Source organism: Pseudochaenichthys georgianus, chromosome 3 (assembly GCF_902827115.2).
Source record: "Pseudochaenichthys georgianus chromosome 3, fPseGeo1.2, whole genome shotgun sequence".
NCBI lineage: Eukaryota > Metazoa > Chordata > Actinopteri > Perciformes > Channichthyidae > Pseudochaenichthys > Pseudochaenichthys georgianus.
Genome location: NC_047505.1, coordinates 46,604,064 through 46,625,495, shown reverse-complemented (window position 1 = coordinate 46,625,495; position 21,432 = coordinate 46,604,064). Strand labels below are relative to the sequence as shown.

Genomic DNA, 21,432 nt, shown 5'->3' with positions numbered 1-21,432 from the left:
TTCCCCCCTTGCAGAGCTGTGTCTGAGTTGATCTGCAGTTGGAATCCACCCTGGAAGACCATGCTGTCCCTCCTGCTGACCGCGATGATGGCCCTCCAAACTATGGGTGGGTGTTTAACCCCATTAGACCAGAGTCACCGCAGTAGAAATGCCTCTGCCTGTTAAACAATACGCCCTGCAGAGACTATTAGTCTTCGCCCTTCAAAGGCTTCACTGGGCAAAACAACAGTTTAACTGAGGCAACTCCCAACAATAATGTGCTGAAAGTTTGAAAGTTATAAATGTTTAAACTATTATCAATCCAGAAAAGTTACCACAAAAACATTTTCTTATTTATTTAGATGTCGTTTCTCAGGGAGTAAAAGACCATTTTCCTTTTCTAAGTTGACTTCATACAGTGTTACAACCAACCCTATGATATGGCTGTGAGTTTTTATATGTTTTTAATAATTCAGCTTGTGAAACAGAATAGCTTTGACCTTTTGCAGACAGGTGAGGAATGGAGCGTTGGGCTTGGGTGAGGCCCTCGATGAAAAGTGCCAGAAGTGCAGTTTTTCTGCTGTGACTCAGGGAGTGTGGGGAACTCATCGTCTTATATTTATAACACCGGGAAGCAGGGCTGTGGTTGATGTTGCAACTGAGGACTCATAACTCACACACTCAAAAGTTTGACTTCAACAGAAATGGTGCTCGAGGAAGAACTTGTGTCATCGTAAAAACAAGACAAATAGCCTGTACGGGCTTGATTGCGCCTCGAGACACGGTGAATAAAAGAAAATACATTTGGCATGTCAGAAGCTGGATCAACGGTGCATATTTTGGCACCACACGTGTCCCAATTGCTGTGTTGCTGACACATATCATAGTAGGTGATAATGTTTTATATTATTGAATAGCCTGAAGAAGAAAGAGTAAGAAAGCCTTTAAGGGTTTCTCCAAAAATGAACTTGGCAAACCCACAAAGTTCACAAAGAACTTATATCATCCAAAATGCCATCATTTAAAAAGAGCTATTGCCTGTTCGGCTCTCTGGTTGAGTTGACACAACCTCCTATCGGCCATCAGTGGCACATTTCAATCTTGACTCAGTGGACCTAAGTGTCTTCAGTGGTTCATTAGGGACCTATTCTCTCCCAGCACAAATGGCCCCGCAGCCTGCTCATTACCGGCTGTGCGGCATCCAGAGCCTAACTCGCTGCTCTCACCGGGGGGGGGGGGGAGGAGGAGGTGTCGGGCACTGATGGAGCTCTTTAACTCACGGGTAATGGGCTATTGTTGCTCACACACTGATTCAGTTTCTCTCTGCTAACTGGAGCACTAAGTGAATTAGTTGGAGTCTAGTTTGATTCTATAGTCTGTAACACTGTATGATGAAACACAAACTCCATGCTTATTTCATTTAGTAACTTGAACTGTGCAAACAGCTTCCAAAGAGTTTCAGGTTCTTTCAGAGCAATAGAGACAATGTTTTTTGGTGATAACGTATTTCTATTTGTGTTACCAGTATAGAGAGGCGAAGTCCCTCCCCTTCCGGTGGACCTCCATGGGACCTTATTTCGGAAAAATCATGTATTGAAGTCAATGGAGAGAGAAAGATTATCTTTTGATCCCGTTTGAATTGTGCAACGAATTACACATATGATGTTTGTCAATTTAAAAGATAATTTTGCAACTCAAAACAATTAAAATGTGTCGTAAAACTCTGAAGTAACACATTTTTTTCTGTGAAGCGCTCAATGAACTACAACTCTGGTCTTGCACACGTCACCAACACCAAGATGGCCGTCACGTTATCCCATTTCACCTCTTTCTTTCAGAATGAAGTGAAAAGTATTAAAAGAGGTGAAAATCACTACAAGTCTGGCATGTTGAGAGCTGTACATACACAAGGGGAGTTAGTCGGTTCCGTAAGAGCCAGCATGCGGCACCGGCTTTACAAGGTTTCGGTGAGTAACACGAGTGCAATGTGTAACGGTAATGTCAGCTAGCTAAATTCACCTACGCGACTCTGGGATTTGTAGTCTTCCGAGTTGCGTATTTTTCATAGTCTTATATTTCAACAGTTTTACGACAAACTGTGACTTTTTTGACACGGAAAGGATTTTTTAAGATTGACAAACATCACATGTGTAATTCATGGCACAATTCAAACGGGATCGAAAGATAAGTGTTCTCTCTCCATTGACTTCAATACATTGAATTTTTCAGAAATAAGGTCCCATGGGGCGGAAGTAGATGGGCGTGACTTCGCCACTCTCTAGGACAACAGAAATGTTCTTGATGAATAATTAAAGGTCAATTTGGTTTCCCTTTGATTTATAACCAACCGTGTTTTGCTTCTGTGCGCACCCGAAACAAAAACCCTACAGACTTGTATAATTATAAGAGCAGCTGTGTTTGAATATGTGTGTGTCCCTGTCCATATGAGTCAGGGTCTCCTATGTCTCCAGTTCCCTCGCTGGGATTACTGGCTGTAATCTTCCTTGTATTCAGCCGTGTCATTGCTCGATAACTCCTGCAAGTGCCCATATCAGTAGACACTATTGCACTTTGTGGTCTCTGCCAACACCCTTCCTGTCGTGAGAACAGTATTTGTAAAAGAAAAAACCACAAGGACAGTGCATGACAACACTGTCATCCCGACGCAGTAACATCGCCTCTGTAGCTCCCAGCTGTACCCTGACTCAGTAGTCAGATGATGGATCATTCTCTCTGAAACCTCTCCCTGATGTTACTCATACACAGCTGTTGTGTCACTGCAGCGGTGAGGATGCTTGACTGTCAGGGGTTGTTGATGTTCTGCTTAAATGCACTATTAAGGAAGCAGAAGGGATACAAACATATGCTACACCAAGCAGCTTTGACCGTTGACTCTACTGGATGCTTAGGTGTATTTGTACCGCATTTATTATAACCCAAAGTGTTAATGAATGTCAGCTAAATGCATGAATCAACAATGAATATGTACAGTAATGCCTGCTTCATAACAGTAGCTGTGTACAGTAACATCTTTGGCTCACTCCAGCACAGTGTCAGCCAGTGGCAGAGCTAACAGGAGGCTGTCTAGCTAATTGCTTGTTGTTGTTGTCATACTCTGTGTTCAGTTAGCACAGCCACCGGGCTGCCAGAGCTCCCTGTGTGCAGCTCTTAGCACCCAAAGAATGAGCGAGAATTGTATTCATGCAAATGCAAAATAATTGAAAGCTGACCTGATTTCACTCGCAGTGATGGGAGCTGTAAGGTAATTCAAATTAATTAGCATAATTGGATAGATTGCATCTAGCATAGCAGTCGGCAGGCCCACATTATGGCAGGGCTGCAGAGCGTGAAAATAGCCCGCTCGCGCCTGCATCTCTGGTGTACTTTTTAAAGGTCTGCTAACTATGAATGCCCTCTTCCTGTCCTCCTTTTCTCTTCACAGCAATTGATTTTGCAGAGAGGGGACACTTTAGTCTGCGCTGAAATTCAATTTAGGGTTATTACCCCATATCAGTGATGTTCTTGCTAATTTGATTGCGTCAAGTGAAGTATCCTTTTAAAAACAATCGAGGACAGGCTCAACAAAGATTGGTTTCGCCGCAATGCATACATAATGACCAGTCTCTGTTGGCTTGCCTCTGTCTCACCGTTCCCCGGCTCGTCTTTTTCCCCACAGTGCGCTCATTGAAACAGAGTGCATTACCCAACAAGCACCTCGTGATTATTTCAACAAGAAGTCCTCAAAATGCTGCCTCGTGGGAATCGTTAAAACATTGATACGGTTAATATGCCGAGATTGCAGTTCTGGAGGGGAAGAGGGGCCCAGAGCCATGTGTGGGTCTGTTGTGTGCCGAGTGGGCTGTGATGAATGGGTTGAACGGATGCTGATCTGTGCTTGGAAAGCATCACAGCAGCTGACACGGGGAGACACCCACCTCCAGAGTGAGGCTGCGGTGACGCGGTGTTTGTGATGTCAGGGCCGGGGGCTCTGTCATCGAGACATCGCACAGCTGGCGACCAACTAACCCCTGTTTAACCTCGTGTCACATCTGGTGCGTGGAACCATGAGGCAGGATGTGAACCGTGAAAGAGCTACACAAAATGCATAAGGCAGCATTTGGAAAACACTGTCCTCATTAGAATAAAACAAACTGGCTTTTCTCTGATAGTGGCTGTTATTTTTTGTATTCTTTATTTTTTAACACATCCATGAACTTATTGTGTTTAATTTAAGTATTTTTTATTATAGTATTATTATTATAATTTCATTCTAATAATGGAGCGAGTGTCACAAAATCCAATTTCCTCTTAGATAAATAAAAGTATTCAAATTGTTATTCATAGTGTAAACTATGTAGCTGGCCATTATGAGAAATCAGCTGCACTCAACTCCGATCTGACCTCTTGACTCCCTGCTACCTTGTGAGCCCCCCCGCTCTGCCTCGTTTCTTCACCAGCCTCCTGCTCATCAAAGGCTCGCTGTCTCTCAGGCTCGTAAGCCAGAAGCTAGTCCTTATCAGCCCACTGTCCTTTAGCCGGCCCTGTTATCTGACTGCCGAAGCCCATTAACAGCTTATTGACAGGATATGAGATGGCGCACATCTATGAAGGAAGCAAGACAGAGCGAGCAGCGATAGTGAGCAAGAAATAGAGCTAAAAAAGGGAAAATAGCGAGACCCATTTTGATTTATGACATGGCTGAAAATAAGCAAGTCAGAGTCCTTGTCTTCCCTATCTGCCATCACCTGTATCTCCCTGAGTGAGGGCACTCACGCTCTACGACGAGTCCCTGCAGCAGAAATGGTAAAAGGAGAGATTATGTTCTCAGCTTAATGTTGAAAGTGACCCCTGCACACCGCAGAAGGCTTTACGTGTCCCTAATCTCATCCATATTGGGCCTCTTCAAAAGAAACGCTGCTTAATTCACAGACGGTTTTTGAGATTGCTAATTTCCAAACAAATCATGTTTACTATGGACGCAGTCGCTTAATGTTTTCCCAATGCTAATTTGTTTTTCTCCAAATGCAAATGGACATCTACATCTGCTCCTGACAGCATGCAATCAAAAGCTAGCTTCCCCTCAGACTTTTTACCGGGATTGGATATATCATAAGAATAATCGGTATGAAAGGGCTCACAGATCCTTTGAGCAAAAACCCTTTGATGTTCAGGTGTTGCAAAATGTCCAGGCTGGAAATGTGAGGAGCTGAAGTCACATTCTTCACCAGAAGGGGGCAGTGTTGTAAAAGCAGACTTCTCCTTCTCGGCTCTTTGCACGACTAAACCCTAATGCTATTGCAGTCTGTTAGTATTGCACCTGTTTACTTTGCCGTGTCAATATTGCCCCTCCAGTGCTAGTGCTTGGTTTTCCTTATGTGTGAAATCCTATTGATACTTCCTCCAAATTAGTTTTCAGCAGGGTTTTAGACGTACCTTTTTAAAACATGTGTACATTATGGTGTTTAACAAATGACTCTACACAGATTGTGTAAATAGCTCTGTTCACTCTCTGTTATTGAACATCACCATTTTGTACTTCTCGAGGAGAAGCTGTGAGGTGCCATTCTGTGTGAGGTTGTAGTGATATTGGAGGGGGTCAAGTTGGATTGACGTTGCCCAGAATTTGATATTAAATTGCATGTTGAAATGTATGTGTGTTTGTGTTCTCAAGATCAATATATGAACTGCATCTGAGTGCATCTGAATGTTAGTTGACTAAAACGCATATGAAATGTTGGACTAATCAATGAGTTGATTTAAAAGACAGATGAATTAATCATAAAAAGCACCACTTTACACCACTTTAAACCACTATGTTGGATGTGCTTGTAAGATTACTGGAAAATAAGTCACTCAGCATGAAAAAGGTAAATCGACCAATCCAATTTGTTTTATTGACTAGAACAGGGGGGTCAAACTCAAGGCCCGGGGGCCAAATCCGGGCCGCGACTTCATTTCATGTGGCCCCACAAGAGCTTGCAAACAATTGTTTATTATGCGGTTACATGCTACTTTACAGAAGCACGTTGCCAATAAACTACATGTCCCACAATGCATCTCAGAATTTGACTTTTTTTCTTTTTTAATGTCACTTTTTTTTCAGAATGTGGCTTTTCTTTTTAAATCATTTTGTGACATTCTCACTGAAGAGACTTGCAATTATTTCCCCTAGACTTCTGCTTTCAGACGTAGTTAATTATGAAGTTATTACCCCCTATCCGATAATAATCCAATGCAGAGGCAATACTGTATTATAATACATTATTTTATATATATTACATATTCATATATGTATTTTTATATAGTCTTAAAGTTACAACCGGCCCTTTGAGTGCAACCTTAATGCTAATGTGGCCCGCAATGAAATTGAGTTTGACACCCCTGGACTAGAACAACCAATGAATTGACTAAAAGTCACGTTCCCCCCACTTGGCTCTACTCAACGCGACTCACTTTTAGAACCAGGTGCTTTTCAGGATCTGTTTCCCACTGCAGATCGTACCCTATCAGTGTAGGCAGGATGATCAGCTATTGTCTGTAGCTGATAGCGCTGGAAACTGCCATTTAAACAGGAGACTCCCTAATGAATCGACAAACACATGAACGTTTACTATTAAAAAAAATTGCTTTGTGGAGGATGTCTCACTACAAGCTAAGACTCTTTCTGACCAATCAATGGTCGGCATTGTTTTTAACTTCACCTTTTGGTATTGGCTCAGCTCCATTTGTACCTTCAGCTGAGGCGGTACTGAAAAAGCATTACTCACCAGGTGCAATCCACAATTTATCCTAATGGAAACCAAAAAAGAGCTAGCAATTGAAATAGAGCTGTACCATGCAGTTCAAACATAGATAGATGGATAGATAGATAGATAGGTAGATGGATAGATGTGTTTGTGTGTGTGCCAGCCTGTGTACATTTGTGTATTTGTGTATAGCTGTTGCTGGTCATGCTGATGGGAACCTCTCTGCTCCAGAGCAGCTTTGTAACAGCGTCTCCATTGTAGTGTCAGAGTACCTTGTGTCCAATTCCTCAGACAGTGTGTTGCTGTGGAGCTGTCAGGAGTCATACAGGTGTGGAATATCAATGCGCTCTCTAGCCTGTGAGTCTCTGTTTCTGCATGAAATTGTGTTTGGGAGGGTGTGTGTGCAAGACTGGATATTATTTCGAGTTTAATGATACTTTTACAACTGATTTTTATTTCTGATTGAATCCAAAGCTATGTAGAACTTGTACTGTTACGTGTTTCTTTTTCAAACAGCGCAGTCGAAGATAGAGCCGATCCATTGCACAGCGGATAATACATGTCTAATCACTTGTTACTGCTTCTATACAAAGTGCAAAACCATTTCTCCCTCGTTAATAGACGACAGCAGAAATGAAATAACCATCATTTAAAAAGCTGACATGCACTCAAACAGAACTGATCATTTCTGGCATGAGCATGATTAGTTTTTGGAAATGCAAGAGTATATTTTTCCCAGAAGGGATGAGCTGGGAGCATTTTGGAAAGATCAACAGTTTGATACGAACTCTCCTCCACTGGAGCATGTCGTAGCTCTAGCTCATGTCTAAGGATAAATTACAGATGATAAGAGTAACGATTTCAGACAGACTTTTTCTCAAGTCCTCGCTTTTGAATTGGTATCATTTGAGTATTCTAGGCTTGAAATGTAGCCATAAAAAGCTTGATTTTATGTCAGTTATCTGTCTACTCTAAACCGTCTCCGATTGAGCAGTTTTTGCAGAGAAAGCTGGAAAAGGAAAGGAAAAAAGGACATAAAAACTCTTGCAGCATAATCTACTTCTCTGTTATCTCTGTATGTTATCTCATATGTTTCAGTTCAACTACTGCCAAAACCCTGCTAAATGCAAAGTAAATAGTTGATCACTTTTTTGTTTCTTGATCAAATTTTTGCCATTATTTTGGTTGGTTACTTTTCGGTATTTAACCCTCTGGAGTTGCGCATAATTTTACGTAATTAATTATCCCTCTGGAGTCTAAGGGTATTTTCTCGATTTTTAGATGTTTTCTTAAATCACCTTTTAAATGTATTTCTTCTAACATGGCACCCCATGTGTTACATATCAACATGTTCAGGACAATCTCTGGTCTTGCTATATATGCATAATTACTCACCTTAGAGCACTGTTTGATGAGATCCATCCATCCATCCATCTTCTCCCGCTTATCCGTGGTCGGGTCGCGGGGGTAGCAGTTCCAGCAGAGAGCCCCAAACTTTCTTTTCCCTGGCGACATCAACCAGCTCTGACTGGGGGGTCCCAAGGCGCTCCCAGGCCAGCGAAGAGATATAATCCCTCCACCTGGTCCTAGGTCTACCCCTTGGTCTCTTCCCAGCTGGACGTGCCTGGAACACCTCCCTAGGGAGGCGCCCAGGTGGCATCCTAACTAGGTGCCCGAACCACCTCAACTGGCTTCTTTCGACGCGAAGGAGGAGCGGTTCAACTCTGAGTCCCTCCCGGATGACCGAACTTCTCACCTTATCTCTAAGGGAGACACCAGCCACCCGGCGGAGGAAACCCATCTCGGCCGCTTGTATCCGCGATCTCGTTCTTTCGGTCATGACCCATCCTTCATGACCATAGGTGAGGGTAGGAACGAAAATGGCCCGGTAGACAGAGAGCTTTGCCTTCCGGCTCAGCTCCCTTTTCGTCACAACGGTGCGGTAAAGCGACTGCAATACCGCTCCCGCTGCTCCGATTCTCCGGCCCATCTCACGCTCCATTGATCCCTCACTCGAGAACAAGACCCCGAGATACTTGAACTCCTTCACTTGGGGTAAGGACTCATGTTTGATGAGATAAGTAGCTCAAAAGCTTAACATTTGACATCCGATTTTCGGAAAATCTTCAAAACTCTTGTGAATTAATTAGAAATGTTACCCGGATGTTTGCGGCTGCATTGACAGAGATAAAGAAAGAATGAGTTTTAACAACTATTAAGCAGCCATGAACACAAAATATGATCTATTTAGTGAAAATACAGACACAGTATAATACATGTGATGTGATTCAACCCCAACCCTCTTTTTAGCATTGTTTGTATAAAGTCATGTAGTTAACGCTAATATTGTAATTCATACATGCCTGTTGTTTTAATAAGTCAAATGCCTCTACATCCACATCACAACACTATATCGACCAGGGAAGAGACATATTCGTATTCCAGTTAAAGGTGGGGTAGGTAAGTTTGAGAAACCGGCTCGAGATACACTTGTTATATTCCATGGAATGCTCTCAACATCCCGATAGCAATGAATATCTGAAGTGCTTTGACAAAAAATCCATAACAAAATGTCACCTGTGGAAGCCGTAGTATCTGTGCACAAACTTATCTCGTTCCCTCATTGGTCATGTGCGCGTTCGTGTGTGTTGGAGGAGGGGCTCTGTAAGTATGGGGTCAGTTCAGTCTCAAAATAAATAAAGGAACACAAAAGGATACACAAATGTAATTCCGGATTTATATATAAATGTCTCCACACACATATTTTTCAATGCACACACACAAACTTATCATTTTATAAATGTAAAAAAGTTTCACAAACATATTTCTGATCCACACACAAATAGTTACATCTAAAACACATTTGAGTGTTGTTACATTTACAGTTAAAGTTAGAACAGCACAGAGGTCCTAGAATCAGCCCATCCATCTTGTTGTATGACTTTTGATAACATGAGTTACATTATGGCAAGTGTAACTTTAGATCTTATCCTTGTACTGATGCTGCACTGTACGCTGTTCAACATATACTACATTATTTTATTAAATATATATTAAATACATGTACTGTATATAAAAAACGCTTTCTGTGTGTGGATCTCTGCATTTGTGTGTGGATTTTTGAGACTCCCCTGACGCAGCTAGATTCACACACACCTTTTTTAAGAGGCGAGTGTCTTCGGCCAATCAGATGTCTGCTTAATTTTAAGCCAATCACATGCGTGTGCCCCCACGAGGGTGTGCCTAATGCGTTTCCAGCGTAGTGTAACATCTACGCGGTTTGCGGAGTCTGGGGGTGTGAAAGTTCAGAGTTCATCTCCAACAACATGGCTTCTGGAAGTGGCGCTCCCGAGATATATATATATACACTTCCAGAAGCCATGTTGTTGGAGATGAACTCTGAACTTTCACAATAGAGATATATATAATATATATATATAATAATATATATATAATCTGAACAGTTTTTACACCTGCAGCTTTTTTTCTTTAATAAAAGAGTTTTGGTAGAATTATTTTTAGCTATTTTCATTGTTACACTTTTACACTTGCCACTCCCTTGAACACAAGCAGTACATTCAATGATGGTTATTTATTAATCATATAGTAAATCAAACTCAATTCAGTTGCTAAAAAAACTGTATTTGACAATTAAATAATGAAAGTAGCCTTTGGTAAACAAATGATGTTGTTCCCCAGATTGAAACAACACCGCTTTCCTTTTCACGATGAGGTTAAAAAAGGTTGATAGCTAATTATTATATTTTAAAGGGACACTGACCAATTATTGTATTCTCTACTGAAAGGGGATTTTTGGAGAATTATTACATTAGAAATGTATAAATCATAACCATGTACTCCTGATGCAGCACCTGCCATTTCCTTAACAGTACACATGATATTATCCTGTCTTCTCACATGACAGCTTGCTAATTACAACCTTTTGTTTATCAACCTACAAATCTGAGGGACTCGTTTAGCGTCTCCTATTACCGCCAACACCTCACTGAAAAGTGAACTCTTACATTTCTCTTTTACAATTCCAATCCAGCAACTTCAATTTGAGTTAACATTTTAAATTTTAAGTTGCAAGTACAATTAAGGACAATAAATGTTGATCCTCATTATCTGGCTTCAATGAGGTTCTCAACGTATTGGACAGTCTTGAGATAAATGTCAACTCCAAAACAATCCGATTCTTATAGTGGATCGATTGTGTCCTGCAGCAGCAGCATTTCAGGATCTGAGAGAGGACTTTCCAGTGTAGGGACATTGACCCCAGGATGATGCTGATTTGAAAATCCACTCTCTTCCCACTGGATCTCTGGTATGAGAATACCCTGACAAAGACAAATTGTGTGTATATATATGAATAACCTTTCATATGCATTAATACTAGGGATGCACGATATTGGTTTTTTGAAACCGATAACTTCCTGCTTCTCAAGACCGATACCAACAAATGTTTTACGCCACAAAATATTTTAACGCGATTAACGCATGTGTATTTTTTTTCCTCGGCTGCTCCGTAGTTTCAGAGCGCATCGAGTTTAAAATACCATCTATAAGCTGATGCTGACAGCCCCGCTCCTGCCGCCCGATTGTGGCAGACCACACTTCCACGCTCACCGGCAGGCACCGACTGGCCATCTGGAGGACCGGGAGGGTGTGTGTGTGTGTGTGTGTGGTCCGAGCGAGCGAGAGAGAGACCTTACGTGCATTGTTGTTGTTAGCATCTGGTGCTAGCTAGCTGCGCTAACGGATATAAGGAGCTGTTTAAATGAAAACAGAGGAGCGACATTTCACCACAACTGCGCCGAGCACTTGACTTTATGCAGGAAGCCAGACAGTGGGACATTGTAGGAGAAGTCAGCACACTCAGCACGGATAGTGCGCAACATGATTGCAGCGTCCAGGCAGCTCCGGTTCGAGCATATGCCTTGAGTTGCACATATGTTGCGCGCACACACACACACACACACACACACACACACACACACACACACACACACACACACACACACACACACACACACACACACACACACACACACACACACACACACACACACACACACACACACACACACACACACACACACACACACACACACACACACACACACTTTGTATTGTATTATTGTCTTCGTACGCTTTTAACACACCATCGTAGCGATGGCGATGTTTCTGGTGACTGATCAGGTTCGAAGTATTAGGGAGCGCTGGATTTGTGAAGAACTCCCCTCTTCCTAAACCACTAATACCACAGTACTGGCAAAACGGGAGGAGCCGAGTAAAAAACAAGCGCCCCTCATCCCAATCCACCTACACCGCAGTATTTCTTTCTTTTTTTTTACCCAAAAAATATATTGTATATTATCGGGGCTATTAATACTGGTATCGGGTTTATCGGGATGACGTCATAATTCCTAATATCGTGCATCCCTAATTAATACATTAAACAAGCACCGTCATTATCGCAAATTAATACAAAATAAGATAAAGAAAAGGTTATGCAATTTTCTATAATTACAAGTAATGATTGTGGAATATGTGAAGGTTATTATGGAAAAGACTTAACTTCACACATGTGGTGAAAAAGAACCCTAGTCTTGATTGCACCAAGCAAAGGCTTTTTGAATGCAAGGGTAGTGTGATTATAGTTATGTGTAGAGAATAAGAGCCTAAATGTAAGGATGTTTGTTTGTGATAAGATTTTTTTAACACGTTTGGAATTAACCTCCGGATCAGGATCTGCCACCGGATGCAGGGCTTGGCCCACCTGCCACAACTGGTTTGGAGTCATGTTTTGCTCTGTCCTGATTGGATGGTTGGCCCATGCCTCAGTGAAGACATCAAGGTTGGCCTGGATGTGTGGCAGGAAAACATATGTGCAGGATGCTGCTGATGTCAAGCAGTGTTGTTCCTCAAGAGAGTGCAAGGTGTTGTAAAACACACACGTAACACTTGAACACATCACGCCAGAGACGTTCAATTCTGTATTTGAAAAAAAAAATCGTCATAAATTGTAGTTACAGATGATTTGAACAAACTGTTCAATTTTCAAAGTTGAAACGTAATATTGTTATAATTTGGCAATAATCCATTGAATGACACAAGAGTCAGTGCACCATCATAAAGTACATTTTTGCTTGAAAATGTTCATGATCTTGGCCTTTAAATGCCTTTTAAAATTAGAATTTTCTTCTGAAAGTTTGTTAAAGGGGATGTTAAGAATGAATAGTCTCAAAAGCTTCCAAAATTAGGTTTGACTCACCGTTGGTTGTGTACGCTTCCCTGCAATAAAGCTGTTAATGTCAGTTCCACGAACTGAGAACATTAATTCTGCTACTCTAACATTTTCCCCTCCATGATCTCCTCTCACTCTGAAAAACAAATCAATTATATGCTTCAGGAAAATTACACAATTAAAATATATGTGGTATATAAAATATATGACACTACAGTATACTCCCAATAATGTAGTGCCATACACATTGAGGAGAGGCACACAGTTTTAAACCCCTACTGTACACAATTGTGTTGTCATCTTTAACAATTATAGTTGTGTCAGCAAAGCTAATACATGTTTCCGAGCGCACCTTAGAGGCCTGGAAAGGTATGTGATGGCTATTGTTTTATCTTGTCGGTTCAAACATATGTTCAAAATATGCCTCTTTTAACTAAGAAACAATGTGCAGCTATTTGAGGGGAGCATCTACATACTATGGATAGGTCCACAATCACAGTAAAAATTACATTTGGAATGATATGAATACCTCAGTGGATACCCATGCTCGTTCACAGCTTCATTGAAGAAGACCAAGTGGGTGTCAGACCGGTTGTTGTCTGCTACCTTCAAGTACATAATCTACATACAATTACATATATAATATAACACATTATCAACTTGATCAATTAGTATTCATGCAACATAAATCAACTGACGAATGACATGAAACGGTAAAAAAACTAGACACCTCAGAATGATTTGATGTTATATCATGAAGCCTCTTGACATGAGAAATCAAGTCAAAGCTCAATAGAAAGGACTGAATACTTTACATTAATACAAAGTTAACATATGATGGGTCAGCAAAAAAAATTGAAATTATGACTTTGATAAATGAATTTCCAGTATACAAAGCCTGCTTCCCCTCACGAATGAAAAAGAGTAGGTTACTACCCCCTATTTGTACAGAAAATAATCTGAAGCCTAATACAACAAATAAAAAAACAGCAGTCTTGTCTCATTTTGCAGTTGTTACTTGTTGACAGTATAAAGTCTTACCTTTCTTGAAGAGCCATCTATTCCTCCAAAGATAACAAAGTTGTATCTAAATTTAAACAAATAAGAAAGAAAAAAGTAACTCCCAAACACAATACAAAACATCCATAGAATCTCACATAGAATATTTAAGTGGATGAAAGCAAAACCAAATGTGTTCATGCTACGTTATGCTATGTTTTGTCAATGGTCATTTTTAAATATTATTAAAAAAAAACACAAGATATATAAAACTAATATAATGAACACTTCACATACAGATAGCATGCAAACACACCTGATTAGCTTGTGCTTGGTGTCGATGTGCACCATGTACTTAGGGTACGGAACTGTGTATGTTCTCCTCACCACACATCCGGGTCATCCTGGAGAGCACACCAACACTGTCCACACGATGCATACACTCGGTCCCATTGCACTCTGTGTCCCTTTGCAAGTAGAGCACCTCGGACTATACTGTAGCCAGCATCTGGCATGGTGCTTTTAATGTTTGTGATCAATAAATCTAATTCATCGTCACTGCAGCCACTATGTGAAGCTGATATAGATACATTATTTTCGGCCATCCGCCTAAATAGTGTTGCTCTAGACACACCCAGAAGTCTGGCAATACAATGTGATGACAGTCCTAGTTCTATAAGATTTGTCAGTCTACTGCAACCCAGTCTCACGGCATTTCGTGTTCACCAACACGATTTTTAATCTATTGATTCGTGTTCACCAACACGATTTGCCCCTTTTTTTCGTGTTGCACAGCAAGATTTTAAAAGCAATGTATTTCTACTGGTAACGTGTTTCGTGCCTGCAGGCTGCAGCACGTCTTTTTCTCCGGTCGGGTCGTGGAAGACCGGAAGCTGTGTGGTTCATAAAAACATGTTCTTACTCAATATCAAGCCACAATTATTGATTTTAATTTAAATCGTATAATTTCTGACTTTTGTTGCCGTCTGTGAGGAAAATAAATGGGGCTCAGAGCCTCAGGATACTGAAATCTGTATTTTTTAAATCTTTTTTTCCTTCTAATTTGTTATTCTTTTCAAAATAACACACTGTTATTTACTCACCAATAACACACAATTATCCTTTATTGGTTTGATTCCATAATCTCGGGCTTTTTCGGCGTCCGTCAGGAACTGAATTTCAAAATAAATATAACCGGAAACAGACGTAGGCATTTCGAGCGATTACCCAAGATCCTCAGCTATGGTTTTAAACTCTCTGATTGGATGTGTTAGCCGCAATGCATGCTGGGAGTTGGTGTTTATATTATATGAAATCCGGAAAACATTTTAAAAGTATAAAATAATACTTAATTCCGAGTGCTCTTGCTTTTCTCTTTGAAAGTCATCACATAACGGCATTGTAATACACGGTTCGGCTGCATTACATATTACATATATGCCGTAGTTCTTTATTTAGAGAGCCCTGATGAGAAGACCTTTGGAAAAACTGGAAGAAATGGCGCCGAAACTGAATACTTGACGTGGATCATAAATATATCAACAATTAAACAACATCTTCAATTTCTCTTCACACAATACGGCTCCTTGCAGTATCAACACTAATTCGGCTGACTTTTACATTTGATCTAATTCATAGATAGGTTATATTTACACCATAACGGTGCACAGCTGATAGAAAAGGACTGTAGTTTTTAAAGATATTACTGATTTTCTTTGAATGTAAATACTGAGTCTGAAATAGTATAGCTATATGCTGTAAAATGATGTGAAAGCATGCATAAAACTATACATCTTCAGATGTTGTACATACACACTAATAATACAAAGTTGTTATGGCTGTGTGTACCTTGTGTGCACCTCCTAGTGGTTAAAGCACGTTATTGAATTATTGTTTGTATGTGTTATATTCGATTAAAAAAATATTAAGAGTACATACTTTCATAGGGGGAAAGTATAAATATAGAAATATAGAATATACAAAATCAAGAAGATACTATAAGTGATCTCTACAATAAAACAGTTTAGTGCAGGATGTACAAAGATATTAATAGGAGGAGGTGCAAAACAGAAAAACGGATTAACCTTTATTTAAACATTAAATATTAAATATTAAGCCTGACAAAGTAATTAACGTCTAATATATTGCTTTCCTGCAATGTTAACTATGTTGAAGCACTTATTTTAACTGATATTATACACATTAATTATACTCTTATGTATGTAGATAGAATAAGTAATGTGCAGAATATGACAGTTTAATGGTGGAGGTACACACATATTGATAGATGTCTTGTAATGCACTGTTGAGGAACCTGTGACCCAAGTTTTTCATTCATTGCATAACTACACCGTAGTTGTGTATGATATGTCAATAAACCTTTGAAAATCTTGAAGGGGATGTGCAAAATAGCCATAATATACAGTCTTTAATTAACTATTAGTAGAGAATAACGAGTAATGAATATACTTTATGACTTGTTTCCATTCATGTCAATTGCAGATACATGTTTAGTCTTCTCAAGCACCAACTATCAAATATCTCTCCTGATTGTTGGCACTTGACAATCACCTTACCTGAATTTTACTCAGGTGTAACTAAAGGCTGATTTAAGGGTTGTTTATATATTTCACATAATTAATCAGAATCTGCAAAGTAACTCAAATAAATGCAGTGGAGTAAAAATACCAGGTTAACCTCTGAATTGTAGTGGAGTAGAATTACAAAGTAGCAATGAGCTGTCATGTGGGTATATATTAATGCTATATATTAATGCTGCGCATTATGGACACAAGTGATTTTCACCCATTTATTAATTATATGTTTTACATTTGATAACACCAATGTGTTTAATAATGGCAACTTCTAATTGTGGGAAAAACGAAAACGTTCAGTAGAGACGTGATGTCCCATAGAACATTTTGCGAAACACAATAGCCAGCATGTGTAGTTCTGGGGGGGTGTTCGATTCCAGTTAATATGGCGTGGTTTCGTTCCATTTCACACAGCTGTTTGACGCTCTGCGTAAGGACTGTAGTCCTAAACGATAGCTGGGGATTATGGGTAGTGTAGTGTCTTCGGCCATCCTAAACTCAGAAATGTTGACAATCGCAATGATGTTCGAAATGTCCCTTATAGGCCTACGTCTGTTTCCGGTTATTTTTATTTTGAAATTCAGTTCCTGACGGACACCAAAAAAGCCCGAGATTATGGAATTAAACCAATAAATAAAAGCAAGGATAATTGTGTGTTATTGGTGAGTAAATAATAGTGTGTTATTTTGAAAAGAATAACAAATTAGAAGGAAAGAAATATTTAAAAATACAGATTTCAGTATCCTGAGGCTCTGAGCCCCATTTATTTTCCTCACAGACGGCAACAAAAGTCCAAAATTATACGATTTAAATTAAAATCAATAATTGTGGCTTGATATTGAGTAAGAACACGTTTTTATGAACCACACAGCTTCCGGTCTTCCACGACCCGACCGGAGAAAAAGACGTGCTGCAGCCTGCAGGCACGAAACACGTTACCAGTAGAAATACATTGCTTTTAAAATCGTTCTGTATAACACGAAAAAAAGGGGCAAATCGTGATGGTGAACACGAATCAATAGATTAAAAATCGTGTTGGTGAACACGAAATGCCGTGAGACTGGGTTGTCTACTGACAATGTAAATCGTGGACCCCCACGTCCAGAACCTCTTTGCAACTCCAGGGTTACAAATGTCTGTTCATTCTCTCTCTCCTGCTGGATGAGAGTATTAAGCTCTGCAAGTGCAGACAGAATGTTCTATCCTACATCAACTATGTCGCCCAGAGCACTTAATAGAACAGAATCCTGACGACACGCAAACTCTAACCCTTCGATGTCTACAGGTGTCCTCTCCAGGATGTGTGTTAGTCGATCATGCAGTCATTGAAAGATGTCACGCTTCAGTGATTCCTAGGGGATAAATTAAGAGATTAGAGATGACAAACATTGATCTGAAAATTATTGTTTGTTAGCTGCTCCATAAATGACAAAGTCTGCATTTTTTTAAAAGGCCATTTTATTCACCCACTAGCTAAGGCTTAGATTGTAGATGGCTAAAACCATTAGCCATCTCATATAGTCATTAAAGCAGTCAACAGCTGGGTTATATAGGAGTAAACAGCTGACTTCACTGGTGGTGGAACACTGGTGGGCAACAGAAGGGCAGCGCCAACAGCAATACTGTTTGAAAATGGTCGGTAAACAAGCTACTACAAGATTATCTCTATAATTATCTCCAATCTGGTGCCCACCGCGACTTTGCTACCACAGTATTTACTGTGATTAGAACGTTGATTTTGCCCACTAGTGTTCTGCGGGCCAACTGACGTTAGCTAAGTGACTTTATGATCCTACTCATCCTAGGTTTTCCATTAGCATTATTTAGCTTACTTGTTCGCACATGCTAGTATTAAATGCCACACATAATACATACATAGTAACAAAGCAACCAATCATAACTTAAACATACTTAATCATGAACTGCAATATACTTCGACTTGAGGCGGTAGACCCTGTCAAACAGTTATTTTCAATAACGTCAACTTCATTTAAAGATAATACTTGATAGCAGTACAAACAATTTAGCATACAGAAACTTTAGACAGACTTAACAGCGCTAGCTAATGTTAGTTTATTAGCTACATCACAATTAAACCTACTAAACAAGTTCCAAATATTGCTTCATAATTAAGCAAACGTAATATTGTATAGTTCGAGATTATTGCATGACTAACGACAAGATGTGAAAGTATTATACTTCACTTACACTGTTAGCGGGAGTGCCACTTCCAGAAGCCATGTTGATGGAGATGAACTCTGAACTTTCACACCCCCAGACTCCGCAAACCGCGTCGATGTTACACTACGTTGGAAACGCATTAGGCACACCCTCGTGGGGGCACACACATGTGATTGGCTTACAATTAAGCAGACATCTGATTGGCCGAAGACACTCGCCTCTTAAAAAAAAGTGTGTGTGAATCAAGCGGCAAACTCTGGGGAACAGCCTGGACGCCAATACGGAAGTGCCACACACTGCAGTTCATACATGGGCCGCTAGGGACTGGCTGCAGAAAGGAGCAATTTCCATAGACCCCCATGTTAAAATGCCCAACTTTACAGCAGAAAAAAACATGTTTCTACCCATGGATGCAATAAATATTATTATCGATATAGTTAGATTCCACCTTCATGATTATGAATCTGTGAGTGAATTGTTTTCTAACACGACCCTTTTATTTATATTAGGTCTTAAAGTTGTTGCATAAATTAGGGCGTGGTCACGTTGATGGACACGTACATGCCTCACTGTCAGCTAACAGCAACTTGTCCACTCTGCTAGGCTACAACCATAGAGGCTACAACGTTAGTTAGTCATAGTACTGTACTTGACCCTTTAGCTTTAGCCGTGTTCGTGGTGATTGTGCCTTTTAGGGAATATTGTTACAAATACCAGACAATTAAAATGTCGTGCTGTGCGCTTGAATGTACTAATAGAACTTCCAAGAAGTCTAAAATGATAATATCATACATGTTAACCCCGTTCGCAGGTGTTTGTGTGCTTGGTAGCTTAGCTTGTTACTTATTAGCCAGCTAAGGACGTAACCCTTTATGCTTACATATACATTTTAGTTTATGATTCAGCCTTGGGTAAGACTTTTATAGTCTATGGCTATGACGCCCATAATGCTAAACGGGAGCACATGTTAATAGGGGACCGAATTATCCCAGTGGTGGCCGCCGGAGCTAACGGAGCCGCAGGGGGCTAGCTCCAGCCGGCGTCCCGGAGCTAGCCCACTGCGGCTCCGTTAGGTCATGGCGGTGGAGTCCGTCTTTTCTCAACGTGTGAATGACAAGCACTAACAAAATATAGCTAATTCTCTTGCAGATTGTCTCATTTGATTATGAATGTAACGTTTATATAGGGGAACTACACTGTTAGCAGTAACTTGGTATGCATGTATTTCATGTTAGCTTAGCTTCTTAGCCTGAGCTAGCTTCGTTTACTTCCAGTTCGGAGGCAGCAGGTCCCGCCTCGGCTCCGCCTCTTTGCCCTTATTTGGAGCAGGCGGGATTAGACTCTGACGTCACAGTGGCCGACTCCGCTTACTAAGGGCTTCACGGCAACTCTGCAGAATCCTATGGGTGACGTCACGGACACTACGTCCATTTATACATACAGTCTATGTTGTGAATCTAGCTGCGTCAGGGGAGTCTCAAAAATCCACACACAAATGCAGAGAGATCCACACACAGAAAGCGTTTTTTATATAAATGTAACAACACTCAAATGTGTTTTCGATGTAACTATTTGTGTGTGGATCAGAAATATGTTTGTGAAACTTTTTTACATTTATAAAATGATAAGTTTGTGTGTGTGCATCGAAAAATATGTGTGTGTCTGGAGACATTTATATATAAATCCGGAATTACATTTGTGTATCCTTTTGTGTGCCTTTATTTATTTTTGAGACTGAACTGACCCCACAAACTGACCCCATATATAAGGAAGTAGCAGATTTGTTCCGGCTGTGTATTTTCAAATTCTAGCGCACTCGAGCTGGTTTCTCCAAAATGACCTACCCCACCTTTAACTGATTTTGTGTAACAGTTTACTGCATGTGCATGTGGGTGTGTGCTCTTTCCTTACTGTCTGTGCCAGGAGGATGATGTGAGATATCTCTGGATTGTATTTACCAACAGCCCTGCAAGCACCCTCCCTATAAAAGCTGCGATCTTCTTATTTGCTGTCTGCTTGCATCCCACGCTGTCTCCGTCTCACACTCACCTCATGAGCCCAGCTAGCATCACTATACAAATAACATGGTAGAAGCCACACCTGAGGGAAAGCTGATTGAAGGAGGTGTTGGTGGCGACAAGGTGGTGCGTGGTTTTGAAGGTGGAGTTGAAAGCAGTGTGAAGAAGCCTTTTTTCCTGCCGGCCCTCTGCCTCTCTGCTAAGCAGGGCCCGTTGCCAGCGCTCGCGAAGGCTGTAATGAGTTTATTTCATGTCGGCTGTGAAAGTGCCCGTCTCTGTCTCGCAGGCACTCAAACAGAGCTGAGGCCCATAAACACAAAGTGCAGTGTGTAAATCCCCACAGCCTGACGTCTCCCAGCCTGCCCTCTATGGCTTATGAGCATCTCTGTATCGAGAGGGAGAAAGGGAGAGGCGAGATCCCCACTTACCCCTCAGGAGAATCCACAGGCAGGGCTACAAGGTGCAGCCCGGCCCCCTCACCAAAGACCACTTGTGTTGTGATCTTCAACCTCTGCTGCTTACACTTGTCTCTTCAGAGAATGCATGTGTTTTCATGTCGAGAGGCGATCAAACGGCCGGCTGCCACGAAGAACACGCTGTGTGGTGTAAACAGCAGCAGATCAAAAACAGCCGCATTGATTCACTCTGGCTCGTGGTATTCCACC

The 21,432-nt window shown here is 40.8% G+C and overlaps 1 protein-coding gene and 1 long non-coding RNA gene across 5 annotated transcripts in view; one reads left to right on the top strand and one right to left on the bottom strand.

Moving 5' to 3' along the window:
* Positions 1 to 21,432, top strand: part of cd276 (CD276 molecule) — an 81,445-nt gene that overhangs the window by 6,327 nt on the left and 53,686 nt on the right. For all 4 annotated transcript variants that reach the window (XM_034076757.2, XM_034076746.2, XM_034076750.2 and 1 more), the window contains one exon: positions 15 to 106. In XM_034076757.2, the coding sequence (XP_033932648.1) occupies positions 61 to 106 (46 nt within the window). In that variant the 5' untranslated portion in view covers positions 15 to 60. The remainder of the gene's footprint in view (positions 1 to 14; positions 107 to 21,432) is intronic.
* LOC117440526 (uncharacterized) lies at positions 13,028 to 14,064 on the bottom strand. The gene is made up of 3 exons (XR_004551279.2): positions 14,017 to 14,064; positions 13,505 to 13,596; positions 13,028 to 13,111 (listed from the first exon to the last, which is right to left on the bottom strand). It is a non-coding gene; the product is annotated as an uncharacterized lncRNA (long non-coding RNA).